The sequence below is a fragment of the Anomaloglossus baeobatrachus genome, chromosome 1 (genome assembly GCF_048569485.1).
Source record: "Anomaloglossus baeobatrachus isolate aAnoBae1 chromosome 1, aAnoBae1.hap1, whole genome shotgun sequence".
NCBI classification, from domain to species: Eukaryota; Metazoa; Chordata; class Amphibia; order Anura; family Aromobatidae; genus Anomaloglossus; species Anomaloglossus baeobatrachus.
In genome coordinates this window covers 20,446,708-20,466,539 of record NC_134353.1, presented here as the reverse complement: position 1 = coordinate 20,466,539, position 19,832 = coordinate 20,446,708, and the positions used below count along the sequence as shown (strand labels likewise).

At 47.2% G+C, this 19,832-nt stretch overlaps 1 protein-coding gene across 1 annotated transcript in view; it reads right to left on the bottom strand.

Moving 5' to 3' along the window:
- LOC142298321 (vomeronasal type-2 receptor 26-like) overlaps nucleotides 1-19,832 on the bottom strand; it is a 55,608-nt gene that overhangs the window by 32,513 nt on the left and 3,263 nt on the right. Inside the window, exon 2 of the mRNA XM_075341793.1 lies at nucleotides 4,165-4,947. Within this exon, the coding sequence (XP_075197908.1) occupies nucleotides 4,165-4,947 (783 nt within the window). The remainder of the gene's footprint in view (nucleotides 1-4,164; nucleotides 4,948-19,832) is intronic.

Below are 19,832 nucleotides of genomic sequence, written 5' to 3'. Positions count from 1 at the left end.
GGTTCTGGGCATCACTGCTGACCATTTCCTGGTCTGTACTCGCTGTAGCTTGGGAGCACATTTCTGATTCCCAGGCTATAGTGTGACTGAACAGCTCTGCAGACTCAGTCATCTCACTTACACCATACTGTGCAGGGCGGATGGAGACTTCAGAGCTGGGAGAAAGCAAGTGTGATTGGGATGACAACTCAAAGGACTGGTGTTTTTGGATACGGTAGTTGAGGTGGCAGAGAGGGCACTTGTTGGACCACTTAAGATCCATTCAAGCATTTTCTTTTTTTGGCCATCATCTACCTTTGTTCCAGTTGTTCGTGTCCGTAAAAAAGGGAGCGCATCGGATTGTCCATGGTAAGTAGTAGACATCTTACTTTTGCTGGAAGATGGCCTATCTTCAGCAGATGTTAATGGAGCTTTGCCACCTTCCCCACGGACAAACCCTTTTTTTTCCTTTTCCAACACGCCTCTTCCCCTTTCCACCAGCATCTGTCATTTTTCCACTTATTTTGATTGCGACAAGATTGTGCACTTAAAATGTGGTAGTAAAAATTGAGAGGTGGTGTAGATTTCAGCGGTGGTCTATCTTTATTAACAGCAGAATAAACAACAATAATTATCACTGACAATGCAACTACGGCCCTTAAACGGGCAGCATAGTTTGCTATTAGAATGACTTAGTCACAATGAGTTTGAGTGTGCAATGCAGAGGTGCTGCAAATAGATTTGCACCAGTGGGGCAATAATGGAAGTCCAACAGCCACTTTTAGGATGCCACTAAGTTTACTCAGTGTTTGCTAGTATAATGGCTTAGTAACAATGAGTTTCAGTGTGCAATGCAGAGGTGCTGCACATATATTTGCACCAGTGGGACACTAATGGAAGTCCAACAGCCACTTTTAGGATGCCACTAAGTTTACTCAGTGTTTGCTAGTATAATGGCTTAGTAACAATGAGCTTGAGTGTGCAATGCAGTGGTGCTGCAAATAGCTTTGCACCAGTGGGACACTAATGGAAGTCCAACAGCCACTTTTAGGATGCCACTAAGTTTCCTCAGTGTTTGCTAGTATAATGGCTTATTAACAATGTGTTTAAGTGTGTAATGCAGTGGTGTTGCAAATAGCTTTGCACCAGTGGGACACTAAAGGAAGTCCAACAGCCACTTTTAGGATGCCACTAAGTTTACTTAGTGTTTGCTAGTATAATGGCTTAGTAAAAATGAGCTTGAGTGTGCAATGCAGAGGTGCTGCAAATAGCTTGGCACCATTGGGGCACAAATGGAGGTCGAACAGCCACTTTTAGGATGCCACTAAGTTTCCTCAGTTTTTGCTAGTATAATGGCTTAGTAACAATGAGTTTTAGTGTGCAATGCAGGCAGACGTGCTGCAAATATCTTTGCACCAGTGGGACAATAATGAAGTCCAACAGCCACTTTTAGGATGCCACTAAGTTTACTCAGTGTTTGCTAGTATAATGGCTTAGTAACAATGAGCTTGAGTGTAAAAAGGGCAGGAGGGTACAGTGGCAGGGTTGTGGGTCTGGGTAGAAGAAAGGAAGCCTCCCTTTCTATCCCTCCTAATGGGGAAATGCAGCGAGGAATTCCCTGACCTTAGCTACACAGACGCTCTTATCTGTAACTGTTAAAATCTGTTTCCATGGCCCTGACTGTCACCTATGGCTCTGACCCTGCTGTTATTAGCTCTTACAAGGGCTAATAGAAACTTCTATCCCTATTCTGCATAGCGCTGTGTGTAGAGCGTAGACAGCAGTATCGGAGACAGGAGCTACGCCAGCGGTGACTGACACCCAGACGCAGAAGAGATAACGGCGTCCGGACGGGCAGATACCCGTTTTTATAATGCAGGGACATGTGACATGGACATCCTGTCACACATGCCGTTGCTTCTCTGGCTAAAAGTCCACTTAGCTGTGTGTGTCTGGGATTGACTGACATGCTGGCCCGCCCCACTACACGCGCACGCTTAGGGAAGGAAGACAAGGAAAAAAAAAAAAATGGCGATCGCCATTTTTCCAGCAGCAGTGATCTGAATGCACTGTTCCCGCACACTATACGCTAAAATTTCATAAAAGTGTGAGTCACAGAGTGACTTACACTATTACAGCGGAAAGCCAGCTAGTAATTAGCTTGGCTTTTTGCTGCTAGAACCGTTCTCGAACGTAACTAGAACTATCGAGCTTTAGCAAAAAGCTTGAGTTCTAGTTCGATCTAGAACAGCTTCCAAAATCACTCGAACCGCGAACTGGAGAACCGCGAACTGCGCTCAACTCTACTTACTAACACACACAACACGTCGGCTGCTCTCCTTCTCCCACCTACTCTCCCTTTCTCTCCCTTTCTCTCCTACACTTTACTGCTGGTGACAAATCTCCCAATCCTGAACCCCTACAGCTAATACACCCCATTTTATCACCCTCCCATCTCTCCCCATCTACTTTAAGCTATTGTAATCTCTCCAACATAAAATCCAATCCTTTGATGCACTCCCCACCACTTCCTTCCTCTGGAGCGCTCTGGAACGCCCGTTCAGTCTGTAATTACAATTTATTCATGACCTTTTTACCTCCTGCACTCTATCCTTCCTGGGCCTCAATGAAACATGGCTAACACCCTCCAACACTGCCCCCCCCTGCTGTTCTACGGTGGCCTTCACTTCACCCACACTCCTCACCCTGGCAATGGACAGGGTGGAGGAGCGGGTCATCTGCTTTCTAACAACTGCAGCTTTAATCCAATCTCACCTCTATCCTCCCTTGTCCCTCCTTCTTTTGAAGTGCACTCTGTCCACATCTATTCTCCCTCCAACCTCCAAGTGGCCATTAGAGGAGAACCAAGAGAGAACAGTTGTAATTGTAGTATGGGTAACAGGAGTGCAAAGGATAACAATAGTAGTAGTAGTAGTAGTAGTAGTAGTAGTAGTAGTAGTAGTAGTAGTAGTAGTAGTAGTAGTAGTAGTATTGTGACGCCAGTAACTACATGGGCAAGTCATGATGCAGGGTAGTCACACATTCTAAGCAATACCAGGAAAGCAGATAAAAGATTAAGGAGATAGACAAAGCCATAATTAAGTCATGGTCAGGAGTCGGAAAAATCTGAAGGATAGTAGATCAGAGCAAAGGGACAAGGCAAGATAAGGTACAAGGCCTGTCAACAAAAGATCAAAACACAATGCACAGGTAAACTAGGGCAAGAAGCACCACTGAGCATAATGCTACCACTGGCATTGTTCTAGAATTAACTGTTCAGCCAAGTAGCTAGGCAATCACATGTAGTGAAGCTTAGTAATAGTTTTAGGCCGGGCCACACGGGGACTACTGTAATCCTCGCATGATACTCGGCTCACGCTAGCAGCACAGCAGTGTCATTGCAACTGAGGTCCGATCGTGCAATCAGACGACAGCTGCAGGGGGCGGGCCGGCACTGAGGAGAGGCGGGCCAGCTCTCAGGAGGGGAGGGCCGGTGCTGAGGAGGGGAGGGCCGGCACTGAGGAAGAGAGGGAGGTATTTATCTCCCTCTCTCTTCTGTAGCCGGCGATTGCCATTTTCGCTCTCCACTTGCACTACAGAGGTGTACTGAGAGTGCCGTGCGATGATTTTCTTGCCCCATATACTTGAATGGGTGCGAGACAAACCTGGATCACATTGCACCCACAGCATGCTGCGATTGTTTTCTCGGTCCGATTAGGGCTGAGAAAATTATCGCTCATGGGTGCTGGCACATAGGCTAATATTGATCCGAGTGGAATGCGATGTTTTATCACATTCCACTCGCTCCGATTTTCATGCCGTGTGGCTTAGGCCTTAGTCGAAGTATAACAATAATGCTATTCATTATAACAGTAAATGTAGTGGCGCAAGTTTCAGCAGAAGTGGTGGTAGTAGAAATAGTAGCAGTAATAGTAGTGGCACTAGTGAGAACAGTAGAAGTTGGGGAAGGGTCGGCGTTAGGGTGGAGCAATCTTGGCAGTTTGCCTAGGCTTTCACTTCCCTGACAGTGCTATTAGTAATATCAGTAATAAAACATAAAATATTGGCAGTTTAGAGTAGCAATAACAGTGATGATGATGATGATGATGATTATTATGATAGTATAATAGCAGTTGAACTTTTAAAGGAAACATGGGAGATTTGTATTAATATATCTACATTTACCTTTGTTCTGTAATTTAATTTTCTGGATCCATGAGGAAATCTGTCCATATACATATTCATCTCATGTATAGCGTGGGCCAGGACGTACACCGCCGTGTACACATAATAGACTATGATATCCACTTGATAAATATCGGCTGTTGGGAAATGTTTTGCTGAGCAGTTCCTCGTGACAAGATGTAGCGCAACTGTTTTTACAATATTGGATAATTTGCTCTGACTTGAACAATAAAACATAGAAATCACCGTAAGATACGGATCTTTTAGGTTTGAAATTAGATCTAAATTATGGATGAAGCTCCAGAGTTTGGGCACTGGTTTATTAAATTGTGAAACGCTCAGACTACAATTAACTATTTTCATATACTGGTACCCTAGAAGAAGATGCAAGAACCACGAGTCGTTCAGGATTAGTGTCCTCTTCTGATCAAACAACATTAACAATCTGCTGTATATTATGGGAAACTGGCCGCAGATTATGAGGACTTCAGCTCTGGATCTTTCTATGATGAAATGATTTTTTACATTAATAGTTGTGTCTTTAACAATTCTCACAATAAATTCGGTGCATATTCCATGTCGGGTCATGAGTCTGCTGAGCTCTCGCACCTCGGCCTCCGCACTTTCATCCTCTGGGGTTATGATTCCCACCCAGTTCCATCCAAAATGTTTCAAGCAGAGCACAATCGCCAAATGGTGAAAATAACTCTGTGGAGCCATGCTGAAGAAGGAATTTATCAAGAGATTATTGTTCAGCTGCTTGTCCGTCACACCGTAATTTATCTGCAAAGAACCAAATGAATATATTTTCAGTTTTGCTGATTATTATTCTTTAATGTTTTCCGTAAGGTTCCCATAAATTTCAAACATGGTTGTGGTAGATGATGTCTCATAGTTTCATAGCAGTGTTGGACTGTGGTGGCAAGGGCCCAGGAGTGACTATGGGGGTCCGCTGTTCAGATATATAGATATATTACTTTACAATCAAACCCATTTGTCCCTTTCTTCTACACAGTAATATATTGGGTAGTTTGTTAAACTAATATTTACTATATTTTTCGGATTATAAGATATACTTTTCCTCCCACAAATTTTGGAGGAAAGTGAGTGGTGCATCTTAGAATCTGAATGCAGCTTTGCAGCAATGCTGAAGTGGCTGTGCAGTTGCTGTGGTGGCTGTGCAGGGGCTGCTGCAGCTGGGCTTATGCTCCAGTGGCTGGGCTCGTGCTGCGGTGGCTGGGCTCATGCTGTGGCAGTTGGGCTCATGCTGCAGTGGCTGGGCTCATGCTGTGGCGGCTGGGCTCATGCTGTGGCAGTTGGGCTCATGCTGCAGTGGCTGGGCTCGTGCTGTGGTGGCTGGGCTCATGCTGTGGCAGTTGGGTTCATGCTGCAGTGTCTGGGCTTGTGCTGCAGCGGCTGGGCTCATGCTGAGGCAGTTGGGCTCATGCTGCAATGGCTGGGCTTGTGCTGCGGCGGTTATGCTTATGCTGTGGCAGTTGGGTTCATGCTGAAGTGGCTGGGCTTGTGCTGCAGCAGATGGGCTCATGTCGTGGCAGTTGTGTTCGTGCTGCAGTGGCTGGGCTCGTGCTGTGTTGGCTGGACTCATGCTGCGGTGGTAGCTGAGCTGGGGCTACTGCGGTGGCTGAGCTAAGACTCAGGGCAGTGAAGACATCAAATAATGGTGCCTGGAGTCGACGTGTGTGCAGATGGTAAAAAAGATTAAACCTGGTTCTACTGTAAAAATAATTGGCGCTCTGAAATGGAATGAGTCAAAATAGAAAATAACTTCGGCACTCATAAAGGAAGTATGAGTGCCGAAATTATTTTCCTTCTAGTGTGCAGATGGAGCTCTCAGTTCAAGATCTCCTCTGTGCACACACCACCTTCGGCATATTGATCTCCCAACAGCGGAATTATGTAAAATGGTGGTTCGTGCGCAGATGGGATCTCTGCTTGTCATCGATCCAAGAGCTCACTCTGCACACGCACCAACTCTGGGTGCCATTTCTTTGAAACCTTCACCACCCACAGTCACACCTGCAGCCCTAGCCCAGCTGCCACCGCAGCACAGCTTCCCCAGCTCCAGCACAGCTGCCCCAGCTCCAGCACAGCTGACACAACTGACAGTGTTTGCCTCCTGTGACCTCGCTCCATCAACACTGCCACCCCCCTCCGGTAAGACACCACTGGATTATAAAACGGACCTCATTTTTTTCACCCTTTTTTTCCTCTAGATTTTAGGTATGTCTTATAAACCAAAAAATATGGTATAGGCTGCCATTTTTCATTTCATTGTTAATCAATTGTATAGTACCAAAAACGGGTCATATATAAGGAGTGGGGGCCACTCCTACACAGGAGAGTTACCTATTACCCTAAGGGCCAATCCGAGCCTGGTATTAAGGATGAAAGAAGACAAAAGCCAAATGAGTTCAACCAGTACCCTAATATGTTATTGCAGTGGAAAGAAAAAATCACGAGGCAGATTGTAATTGTCGCGGGCGGAGAGGGTTTTTTGGGGGAACGCCGCTCGCCTGGGGGGTTCGCTGGTGCTCAGGTCCGGTGCTTCTGCTCCTCGGTGGCTTGAGCACGGGGCCGGTCCCGGGGGCTTGAGCAGCGCCTCCTTGCCAACGAGTGAAAAGGGGGAAGTTTGGTGGTGGGATGTCGGTTGTGACGCCACCCACGGGGTTGTGGTGATGGTGGGCACCACCGCTGCTGGTGACGGGGGTTCCCGGGAGCGATGGCGGGGAGCAGCTGGTGCTGGTGTTCCGGGGCCCGGTAGGAGGGAGCGTGCTGCAGGGCACAGTGCTGCGGTGCAGTGCCTGATGGCACTGTTGTACTCACAATTGAACCACACAGAGTCACTGGTAAACTAGAAACTGCCTGAGTCCGCAGCCTTTGGTACGGAGGGTGTTTAAGTCCCACACACGGTGCAGCAGACCAATGTTCTTTCCCTGCAGTCAGGTGCCTCTTTCTCCACTCTTTCTCTTTCTTTCCTCCTCGGCCGGGAACGGGGAGTTCACTCCCCTGCAGTGATCCGGGATCTCTTTCAACACCAGCGGGCCACTACCCTGCCCCGGTCACCTCAAGTCCCTTCCTCACTAACAGCCTGTCCCGGCCCTTTTGGAGCACGCTTCTGTAGCAGCCCAGGAGCTACAACTCCGGACTCCTCTCCTCTCCCTCTCCCCACACACTATGCCTTCGCCCCTCCCCTCCTGCTCAGTTTAGCTCTTACACTGGGGGGGGTGTCTGTCCTGCTGGACTGGTGTGGGATCAGGTTACCAAGGAGGAGAATGTCCTGCACTTTGCTGGATTTTTGCAGGCTCTGTGACACCCTGGTTTTGCCAGGGCGTCACATAATTAGTCCATGTTATGGAAAAATTCCTTCTTGAAGTCACATATTTTAATCAGATTGCATCCCTTGATGAATTACCCATCTCTAAAATGATACACAATGATTTTTTGTCATCATTGCAGGCCTAGGTATAAAAAGATCACAAGAAAGTTCTGAGTACTATCCTTTCATATACTTGTACATTAATAAGGTCGTCCCTAAGACTTAGATTTTACAAACTGAATAACTGTACGTCTAGTTTGAAAACCTTTGTTACTGCAATCCAACCATTCCCTTCAGAACCTTAGTCACTTTTCTCTGACTTCACTCTTGTCACAACATGGTGAAGAGACGCCCGGCATGAAAGGGAAGAAGGGAAGAAACCAGATAAAAAGGTAGAAAGGAAGCTTTCATGAAAGAGAGGGGGTACGGGTGACCCCATAACACTCAACTGAGACTGAACCATGTACTCCCTATCATCACTAGATGGGTCCTTCCCTCCATGCACCAACATGTGCCTAAACCCTAGCTGATCCAGGGGTAGACCTGGCTAGTGACCTAGGCAGCAAGACGTTAGTCTTACTACTACAACAACACAACACAAAAACAGAGACAAACAAGAGATATTAAAACAACAAATAGATTTCTGCAGCCTCAACAAGGACAACATCTCTTGGAAAGTCAGCATAGAAGAACAATAACTAACATATGCGAGTGTATGGAGTGAGTTTAAATAATGAAAGGGAGGTAAAGCAAGGTAGAGCTGCTAAGATTAGAGCTATATGAAATCTTAGCAGGATCGAAAACAAACTTTTAACCCTTTCAACACAAATGTTGAAGGGGTTAAGAGTTCCTATGAGGACCTACCATCTGATAATTGCCATGACCTTCATGACAACTGTAGTTCAGCTATTTCATTCTTATACTCTGCAGCCTAAAATTCTACATGGTTTTATATGTGTGACCGCACTATGTTACTGGCATGAGCATTAGTGATGAGCGAACATGCTCATGCCACTGCTCGATACTCAATCAAGCATCGAGGTGCTTGGGTATGCTCGTTACTCAGCTGAATATGCAGAGTGTCTGAGTGCCATGCTTGAGTTTCTACCACTCACGTTTTGCAGCCAATTAGATAGCCATGCAATTAAACAAGATGCAGAAAATGCCTGCCATAAACGGTAATTACTGTGATTGGCTGCCTCGTCTTTCATTGGGTCTTATATAAGACCAGATGAAGCGATGCTTGGTGCACTGTTCTCTTAAAGAAGTTCAGGGAGAGTTGATGTAGGGAAGATAGCTTAGTTTAGCACAGGAATTTTTTTAATGGTCTTCACCTCGATCTTGAGCATAGTGACTTGATTGAACGTTCTGTAGGTAGATTGATCTTGTGAAAGCCTAGATAGGTCCACTACGGTCTGCTCCACCATTGTCTTGATAGTATCAAGCCATCAGATTGCTGTTCTTCTACTTCACCTTGTTCCTTCTGTTCTTCTAACCATGATGAACTTCTCTAGTGACTGCTCTATTTGTAGGATGTGTCTAAGGTAGTCAAGTGGTGATTGGTGATCCTTGCCTCGAGTGACATGTCTTGGTTGATTTGGTCTAATTTGGTTTGTTTGTTCTTCTTGCGATCCATAGTATTGATAACATCCTTCCTCAGGATCAAATTTTGAAGGCTTTGATTCTTCTTCTGACGTCTTCCTTTATCATCTTAGTTTTGCAATCACACGCTATTGTGCTTGCTGGACATCACTGAACACATCGGGAGCTACAAGCTACTACATCCTGTCAAAGATGCAGAGCCTACACCCAGGGACTCAGAAGACCAGTGCCGGTAACACCAAAAACACATTACAATCCCTGTTTTTCCCTTCCCCAAGGACTGGTGACAGACTAGATTTGGACCCAATGGATGGCCACCTAGGGGTGGAGCCGATCCAGTCCACTAGACGACAACCAGGTGGGAGGGGAAAGACAGTCAGACAGGCAGTAAGTGGAAGTAAGAGGAGACGGATGTAACCGCACTGACGGGAGTGTGTGACGGTGACCTGAGGGCCCAGAGCATAGATAATAAACAATGAGAATTGAAGCTACTAAAACAAGGAGAGATATGATGTCATAGGATCACTGAAACTTGGTGTGATGGTTCACATGATTGAAATGCAAATTGAAGTCTACAACTTATTTATTAGAAACAGGAAAATGAATTCCACCTACAAAGAAAGCATCCTGATCCTGGTATTAGCCAGCATGAGACTTAAGGCGCTAGCGATGTCGCTAGTTAAAGCACCCGCCCCCGTTGTTTGTGTGTCACGGGCAAATCGCTGCCCGTAGCACACAATATCGCTGGTATGTGTCAGACGAACATACTCTTGTAACGATGTTGCTGTGGCCGCCGAACAACCTCTTTTTTTAGGGAGTGGTTCGTGCGGCGTCACAGCGACATCACCCAGTCAAAATCCAATTGAATCGGAGGGGCGGAGAGGAGCCACAGGATTGTCACTCCCACCTCATTGCCGGAGGACACAGGTACGTTGTTGTTCGTCGTTCCCGGGGTGTCACACGTAGGGATGTGTGCTGCCTCAGGAATGACAAACAACCTGCGTCTAGAGCGAGCAAGGATATTTGGAAAATAAACGACGTGTCAACGATCAACGATTTGGTGAGTGTTTTTGATCGTTAGTAGTCGCTCGTACGTGTCACACGCAACGACGTGGCTAACGAGGCCGGATGTGTATCACGAATTCCGTGACAGTGTGAGAGTCTGAAATGTGATTGTGTCAGCAGTGCACTAGGACCCTGTGAGTTCTGCCTGCACTGATCAGCAGGGTTTTGGGTCAGAGACCTGTAGATGTAAGAGTTACCTCAGAGAAAGTGTGCTGAGCCTGGGCTGCCGGAGAGAGACAGTTGTGTGACTGCGGGCTAAAACCAGTGTGAAAAGAGAAAGAGATCAGAGAGACTGTTGGAGACTATTTTTTTTTCTTTTCATTATCTTTTCCTCACAAAAGAACCAGGAGCGGTGCTGAAGAAATTGGACCATGTTGTGTGAGAGAAAAGAGCTCCAATTTCCTGAGGGGAGGGCTGTTCTCTGGACCGGGGAAGCTGTGTTCTGTCTGAGGATTACTACAGCGCTGTGGGCCTGAGACCGTGTTCTGTGTGGAGTAATTGGCTGATATCGACTACGTCCGGGGTCCCTGCGTGGCAGGACCGGAGTGAAGACATCCTTAGAGCAAGAAGAAGATTTTTTTGTTTCCTTTTTTTTTCCTTCTTTGGAATTATATACAGTGGACTCGGACCACAGGCCTGTGTGAAACTTCCCTTGAAGTTAACGGTACCATAGTTTTAAGATACCCGGGTATCCCCTTGTTCAGTGTAAAGGCAAATTTAAAACTTTGTTATTAGTGGTGATAAGTTATACTGAGTGCGCCATCTCAGGGGTTCCCTCAGAGGCCCCCATTGGATTTATACCTCTTGCCTTTATAGTTCATTCTTTTTTTTTGTTCACCCTGGAGAGTAGGTAAATGTATTCCTGCTTCCTGAGGTAATATACATAACCCGGGAACTCTGAGATCGGCGCATTGATTCCGGCTAAAAGCTGAGTGTGTTAATTCCACTTTTGTGGTGCTTTGAGGGGTTCTTAAAGGGAACCAATCATCAGGATTTTGGTGTATAAGCTGCAGCCAGTGCAGTGCTGGCACTATCATGCACAGTGTGTACATACCATCAGGGGGCAGCTCGGGTGTTTAGTCAGTGAAATACAACTTTATAAAGTTTGAAATTTCGTGCACTTTTTGATTGACGTGTGCACCTCTGCAGATAATGTCCGGGCGGGTTATGCAGGAGTTCCCCGCCCCCCCACCAGCCTGTTCCTCCCTCTCTCCTGATGTCCGGGCGGGTTATGCAGGAGTTCCCCGCCCCCCCACCAGCCTGTTCCTCCCTCTCTCCTGATGTCCGGGCGGGTTATGCACGTGTTCCCCGCCCCCCCGCGCCGCCTGTTCCTCCCTCCCTCCCTCTGGCTGTATGTAAATATCTAATCTTCAGAAACATGGCGCCGGAGTGGGCCTCTGCGCATAGCGCTTATCTCCGGCGCCATGTTTCTGAAGATTAGATATTTACATACAGCCATACATGTATTTCTCTGCAGATGTTGTGTCCCCTGGCAAAACCAGGTAGTCACAGATGACTGTACCCCCCCACAAAGGATACAGGAATCGCCTCCCCATTGGGAATTTACACCACACATCCCACACCAGCCACAAATCTTAGTCGCCCCCCCATGACAACCATAACACACCAGTGGGTGGGACCAGGTGGATGGGAATGCCCACCTAGGGGTCTTGAGGTGACACGGGGTGGGAACCAATCAGTTGTGAACAGAGTTGAGTGTAGTCTGACAGTCTAGTCAGAACAGTGTGGAGTTAAGTGGAAGTCAGAGCTGAAGTGCGGTGTGGTCAGAGTTGGAGCCCTGGGACAACAGGAGGACAAACTAGGTGGCAGACGACACTGTAGGACCACAGGCGACGGAGAAGCGGTCGTGGGAGACCTGAAGTAGACCGGGGCAGGGTTGTAGCCCGCCGGTACCAACGACGGGAATCTGGTCCAGAGGCGGTGCATGGGTGGGGTACCTGGACCCTATGATTCTTCTTATTATTATTAATTATTATAGCGCCATTTATTCCATGGCGCTTTACAAGTGAGAGAGGGTATACGTACAACAATCATTAACAGTACAAGACAGACTGGTATAGGAGGAGAAAGGACCCTGCCCGCGAGGGCTCACAGTCTACAGGAGGAGCAAGGACCCTGCCCGTGAGGGCTCACAGTCTACAGGGAATGGGTGATGGTACAATAGGTGAGATGAGGCAAGTTTCAAGCCCCTTGTTAATTGACCAGCGGGATAAGGTACCAGGCCTTGTTCCCAAAGAGAGCAGCCCAGATAGAGCAGACCGGAAGCCCAAAGCGGGGGACAGGGTGTCCGCCAAGACCCCATTGAAGTCCCACGGGTCAGCGTCTGCAGACAACAGCTCCATCTGCATCCAAAGCTGCAGGGGATCATATTTCTCCCGTTCCAAGCTGGTTAATCCACACACCAGAAGACACAACTGCAGGAGGAAGGGCCCCTACATTGCTAAGCCATGTGCACTCCCCTACAGAGGCTCCGGCATCCAGCCTTGATTTACAGTACGGACTCTGTGTGGATTATTCGCAATCGTGAGTACACCGGTGTCACCCGGTCCAACCTGCCAACAACGCGCCAGCCCTGCTCTCTACTCTACAACCGGGCCCCGGGACTACACCTCCCCTACCCGTGGAGGGGATCCCATCTTGCTGCCCCGCTCCATCAGCCCCGGGCACCCCCATACAAGGCAGCGGCGGTGCCACCATTCCATCACTGCAACCCACGGGCGGCATCACACACAATGTCCCCTTTAAATACCTCCCTTTTTCACTGTGTATGAGGACGGGCGGTTGCACAAGCCCTGGGTCCGGCCGCAACTCGAGCTCAGGACACGATCCCGGATCCGAGCGCCCCTCGAGCAGCCCTGGTTGCCGCAGTGGAGGCGGCACCCGTCCGCGACAATGTCATGGTCAGGTGAAGGGAACCCTAGCTGGTGCGATCCTTGGGCAGTAATACGACAGTCTGAGTGAAGCACTGATGATGGGTGCGGATATGGGTGAGGGAAGGGGGTGAAGATTCACTTTTTCATTAACACAAGTTCCAGTCATTGACATCGACCATAATTCCCCACCCCTCTACCAGTGTCATTTCCACTTTTGTTAATGAAAAACTGAATATTAACCCCCCTCCGCACCCATAATTCCCTCCACCCCTCTGCCAATGTCAATGACTGAAAAAAGCAGCAAAAAGAGGAATATCATTTTCTCCAAAAATGTAACAATTACTTACAGACACAAGACGGCAGCAGTTTTAACCTGCCCAGGCCAAGGGACCTAATGTACTGGTAGGATACAGCAAAGCTCCACACAGCCCTATTTTGTGTGCAATTTTCTCACCAAACAATCACCACCATGGGTATTGCTAGTGTGTGAGTGGTGGCTTCATGAGTGTTTTGCACCTGTGATGCCGCCATCTTTATTGGGGGCTTTGCTGCATCCTGTCTGTGCATTAGACCCATTGGCCTGGGCAGGTTATAGTTGCTGCCCTCTTGTTGCTGTAATTGCTGAACTTTTGGAGGAAATGATATTCCTCTTTTTGCTGCTTTTTTCAGTCATTGACATTGGCAGAAGGATGCAGGGAATTATGGGTGCAGATGGGGGTTAATATTTATATTTTCATTAACACAAGTGGCAATGACACCGGTAGAAGAGTGGGGGATTATGGGTGAGAAGAAGGGTGAATATTCATTCCATTAACTAGCTGCATGTGACTTTAAACTTAAGGGCTTACAGCAACGCAACAGGGCAACATACACCAATAAAACTGACTGTCCATATCTTTAAAGGGCTGCCCTAATTCAGGACCCTATTAGTATGAGCCACAGGTAGGACTTATTTTTGGAGTAGGGCTTATATTTTAAGCAAAAAGGCAGAAAAATACTGCTGGGGTTTATTTTCAGGATAGGTCTTAATTTCAGGGGAAAGACGGTATGCCTCTACCCCGGCTAATATCCTACAATTACGAGGGCAGACAGGTTCAAGCTAAATTGAAGATGCAATGGCTGACTGGTGGGAAGGCTTTACGCATTTTTCGTCAAATACTTTGTTTATAAAGTCCCCTATGTTCATATATATGCATTATGCTTTTATGTACTTACAGCAGGGTATATGTTTTTTTTTTATTTTCTTATTTGTTTTTTTATGTCTTATGGCCAGTGTGAACATGGGCTTATAAGTTGCATGTACACCAAATCATACTTTGGCTCACTTTTTTGTTGTTTTTTTTTTAATGGTTGAATGTAATAGTGTTCAGTCAGTAAGGAATGTACTACAAAAATATAAAAGACTGTCAAGCACTTCCAAAAAATAAAAAAAAACACACAAAAAATAAAGCAGGTGTGAACAGGTGCTAGCTGAAAATTTGATACAATTGAAAAAATATATAGAGCTGTACTCTAAGCATTCCTTCCTACATCCCATTTATTTTAGTATTTATTCCACTGCTGAAAATAATACGTTATATATAGTATTTTTCTTCCTTATTTTACTCTCTTATATTGCACCATTAATTTATGCAGAGCAAACACACGAAGAGCATTCAAAATCCTTGCAGATGTTGTCGGTGGTGGAATCTGCCCCCGATGTTGGAGGCTACAGTGCCGTCCAGTGGGACACGTTGCTGCCTATTTTTGTTCCCAGATGTTGAACTGATAAATTTATATTGTTTTAAAAAATATTAAATATTGGTAACAATTAATACCTTGATATCTTCTGTATACTGTATATATTTTTGACTAACACTAGTCATCCTGGGAATATACATACTGTAGAAAGATAACCACCCATGTATGACCAGTAGAATCTGTCAATAGGATCAACCCTCCTAAACTGTCTATATGTGGAAATGGGTCACAGGATGCTGATATCTGCAATCCGATGTCTTATTCCAGAGAAAAGTCAGTTTTTCTTGTATGTAAATGAGTCATTCCAGGATATTAGTCGGACAATGATCTACATGAGAATCTGACTTCAGAGGTTATGTTTAATAAAAATAGGCATTACCAGTGTGAGAGGTGTAATTAACACAGAACAGATTAATTTTGTCTTCTTACAAATAAATTTGCTGCGGCTCCCACAGCTCTGCTGTATTGAACTGGCTGCCTGTGAGATGGAGGCTGAAGCTGAGAGGAACCTGCAGATGTATCATTTATAATAGTACACAACTCTGCTGTATTGTTCTGGCTGCCAATGAGATGGAGGCTGAAGCTGAGAGGAACCTGCATATGTTTCAGTTGTAATCACACACAGCTCTGCTGTTTTGTACTGGCTGCCCAAGAGATGGAGGCTGAAGCTGAGAGGAACCTGCGTATGTTTCAGTTATAATCACACATAGCTCTGCTGTATTGTACTGGCTGCCTGTGAGATGGAGGCTGAAGCTGAGAGGAACCTGCAGATGTATCATTTATAATAGTACACAACTCTGCTGTATTGTACTGGCTGCCCATGAGATGGAGGCTGAAGCTGAGAGGAACCTGCGTATGTTTCAGTTATAATTAGTGATGAGCGAGTACTAAAAAGCTCGGGTGCTCGAGGCTCGGGCCGAGCATCCCAAGATACTCGTGTACTCGGCCCGAGCACCGAGCCCAATGTTATCCTATGGGGGACCCGAGTATTATTCTGAAATGACCACCGGCAGCATGTAGAAACCATAAAACTGTAAATTAAAAAAAAAACGTGCGTGTGTGTGTAAGCGTGCATATATATATACACGCGGAGTGGAGTGCGGGAGGGGCCGTAGCCGAGCGGGGAAGTGTCGGGCTAAAGGCACGGTCATGCTGTGAGGGCCGGCCAATCACTGCAATTCCACAACAGGGCTGTGGCATTGCAGTGGTCTGCCAGCCAATCCCTGCATAAGGGCTGGCTCTAAAAAGAGCGCCAACATGAAGACCACGAGTACAGCACGAGTATTGCGAGATTACTCGGTCCCCGCCGAGTAGCCCGAGTACAGTGATACTCGTGCGAGTACCGAGTAGTAACAAGCATACTCGCTCATCACTAGTTATAATCACACACAGCTCTGCTGTTTTGTACTGGCTGCCCAAGAGATGGAGGCTGAAGCTGAGAGGAACCTGCGTATGTTTCAGTTATAATCACACATAGCTCTGCTGTATTGTACTGGCTGCCTGTGAGATGGAGGCTGAACCTGAGAGGAACCTGCAGATGTGTCAGTTATAATCACACACAGGTCTGCTGTTTTGTACTGGCTGTTTGTGAGATGGAGGCTGAAGCTGAGAGGAACCTGCGTATGTTTCAGTTATAATCACACACAGCTCTGCTGTTTTGTACTGGCTGCCTGTATGATGGAGGCTGAAGCTGAGAGGAACCTGCGTATGTTTCAGTTATAATCACACATAGCTCTGCTGAATTGTACTGGCTACCTGTGAGATGGAGGCTGAAGTTGAGAGGAACCTGCATATGTGTCAGTTATAATCACACACAGCTCTGCTGTTTTGTACTGGCAGTTTGTGAGATGGAGGCTGAACCTGAGAGGAACCTGCAGATGTGTCAGTTATAATCACACACAGCTCTGCTGTTTTGTACTGGCTGCTGTGAGATGGAGGCTGAAGCTGATAGGAACATGCAGATGTGTCAATTATAATCACACAGAGCTTTGCTGTATTGTACTGTCTGCCTGTGAGATGGAGGCTGAAGCTGAGAGGAACCTGCAGATGTATCATTTATAATAGTACGCAACTCTGCTGTATTGTACTGGCTGCCCATGAGATGGAGGCTGAAGCTGAGAGGAACCTGCGTATGTTTCAGTTATAATCACACACAGCTCTGCTGAATTGTACTGGCTGCCTGTGAGATGGAGGCTGAAGTTGAGAAGAACCTGCATATGTGTCAGTTATAATCACACACAGCTCTGCTGTTTTGTACTGGCTGCTTGTGAGATGGAGGCTGAAGCTGAGAGGAACCTAAGTATGTATCAGTTATAATCACACACAGCTCTGCTGTATTGTACTGGCTGCCTGTGAAGCTGAGAGGAATCTGCATATGTGTCAACTATAGTCACACACAGCTCTGCTAAATTGTTCTGGCTGCCTGTGAGATGGAGGCTTAAGCTGAGAGGAACCTACGATGTGTCAGTTATAATCACACAAAGCTCTGCAGAGAGATCTGGAGAGCAGAGAGAGGCCATCACACATCACACTGGTAACTGCTCCTTTTCTGTAAAATAAGCTCCAAGAGCAGATTCTTTACAGTTCACTGTCCAGCCCACAAAACGTAACTCATTTACATATTAAGAAAAGCATAGGTTTCTCTAGAGCGGGGGTTGGGAACCTTTTTGGCTGAGAAAGGCATGAACGCCACATATTTTGTTTAAAATGTAATTCCGTGAGAGCCATACTCACCAGGAGGATTGGCGGTGGTGGAGCGGCTCAGAAGGTCTCGGGAGGCAGTGTAGGAGATGCTGCGGGCACGAAGGAGGGGGTGCCATGGCTAAAGATGGTCAGTGTGTGGAGGGTCGGCAATATTGCTGCGGGCTCATGGGGTGTCACGGTGGTGGGTGCTATTTATCTACCAGTGTGCAGCTTTGAATTTTTCGCAGTTGACAAGATCAACTTCAAGAACATAGCCACGGTGCGTGCGCAGATCAACACAATGGACTTAATGAAAATGGCTGTGGATTCCTATATACGCATGCTCCAGCTCTGCAACCATTTTCTTGAAGTCAATCTCGTCAACTGCAGGAGATTCAAAGTAGTCTGCCGTGACACCGCACAAGCCCGCAGTATCGCTGACCCTGTGCCACCACTGCTGCCCCGGTAAGCCATATGCGGTTTGTAAGATGCCCCCATGGCCAGCTTTAGGCATGTGCGACGGCCATGATTCAGGGGGGCGCCGAGGTAAGAAGTCATAAATATCCTGTCTCCTCCGGCCCCAGCACTGCATTTTTACTGTTTTTACTGCTGTGTGGGGGCTCCTGCTGCGCATAGGAGGCTGTGTGGGGGCTCCTGCTGCACATAGGAGGCTGTGTGGTGGCTCCTGCTGCGCATAGGAGGCTGTGTGGGGGCTCCTTCTGCACATAGGAGGCTGTGTGGTGGCTCCTGCTGCGTATAGGAGGCTGTGTGGGGGCTCCTGCTTCACATAGGAGGCTGTGTGGTGGCTCCTGCTGCGCATAGGAGGCTGTGTGGTGGCTCCTGCTGCGCATAGGAGGCTGTGTGGGGGCTCCTGCTGCGCATAGGAGGCTGTGTGGGGGCTCCTGCTGTGCGTAGGAGGCTGTGTGGGGGCTCCTGCTGTGCATAAGAGGCTGTGGGGGGGCTCCTGCTGCGCATAGGAGTCTGTGTGGGGGCTCCTGCTGCACGTAGGAGGCTGTGTGAGGTCTGCTGCTGGATGTTGGAGGCTGTGTGGGGGCTATTGCTGCATGTAGGAGGCTGTGTGGGGGCTCCTGCTGTGTATAGGAGGCTGTGTGGGGGCTCCTGCTGCGCATAGGAGGCTGTGTGGGGGCTCCTGCTGCGCATAGGAGGCTATGTGAGGTCTGCTGCTGCGTGTAGGAGGCTGTGTGGGGGCTGCTGCGTGTAGGAGGCTGTGTGGGGGCTCCTGCAGGTATTTGCATATAGTTGTAGTGTGGCCTTTAGATATAACTCCTGTGGACCCCAGTCCAACCCTGCATCCATCTTTCTTTTATATAGTATCTAATGTATGTGTGTCATGTATATGGTGTAATTTATGCAGTGGAAAAATGATGGGGCCTGTGGGTGATGGGGCCATTGCTATTTTCTCAGATGCATGGTTGAACACCATTGAGGATCAGTTGGCCACTTGCTCCCTGTTTTGCCCTTGCTCTGCAGCTGCGGGCCCCAGATAGGTGTAATGACATCAGGGGGAGCCTGTGACGTGATGCCAGTGGGCCCTGCAGCTGCAGCCACAGTGGGTGCAGAGCATATGTCGGGGGTAATACACACATATATATATATATATATATATATATATATATATATATATATATATATATATATATACACTACATGTGCCCTGTACCTGTCACGTGTAATGTAATGTAATTCTGAATATTGACCTGCCATATCCTAAAGGTGTGTAATATGTGCTCTGTTAGGATTTCACTTGCTGATTTGAGTGGTAGTTATCTGATTGCTCACATGCGATTTGCAATGTGTGGTCATCTGCAGAATGATGTCACCTCCTATTTCTCTGAAGTTGAAAATGATAACAATGAGAGACGCAGGAGGAGACGTCATTCAGTAGATGACCCTGAGTATGCAAATCACTGGTGAGCGATCACATGGCCACTCAGATTGGCAAGTGAAATCCTAGCCATATATTTTATACTTTGGGGATGCGGCTAATGTGCAGAATGTCACACGGGGGAGACACCGGTCAGTCCAGGGCAGCAGAGCAGGGAGAAGCCGCCAGGGACCGGTCTCCCGGGCTCCTCGTCCTAGTTGCATCGTCCCTGGACAGATATTAAATGTGTTTTATTTGAAACGCGGCAGCATCAGAGTAAAATATACACGACTGCAATAATGGAGCCAGTGTCTGATTCCTTCCACCCCGGGGGTCGTGCAGGAGGAATCAGCGGTCAGGGAACTTATCATTGGAGTCTCATACGTGACATGGCGTCACTGCCGTCTGCAAATCACATGGAATGGTTTAGTGTAGGTAGGTATGAAGGTCTGTCAATGTAATG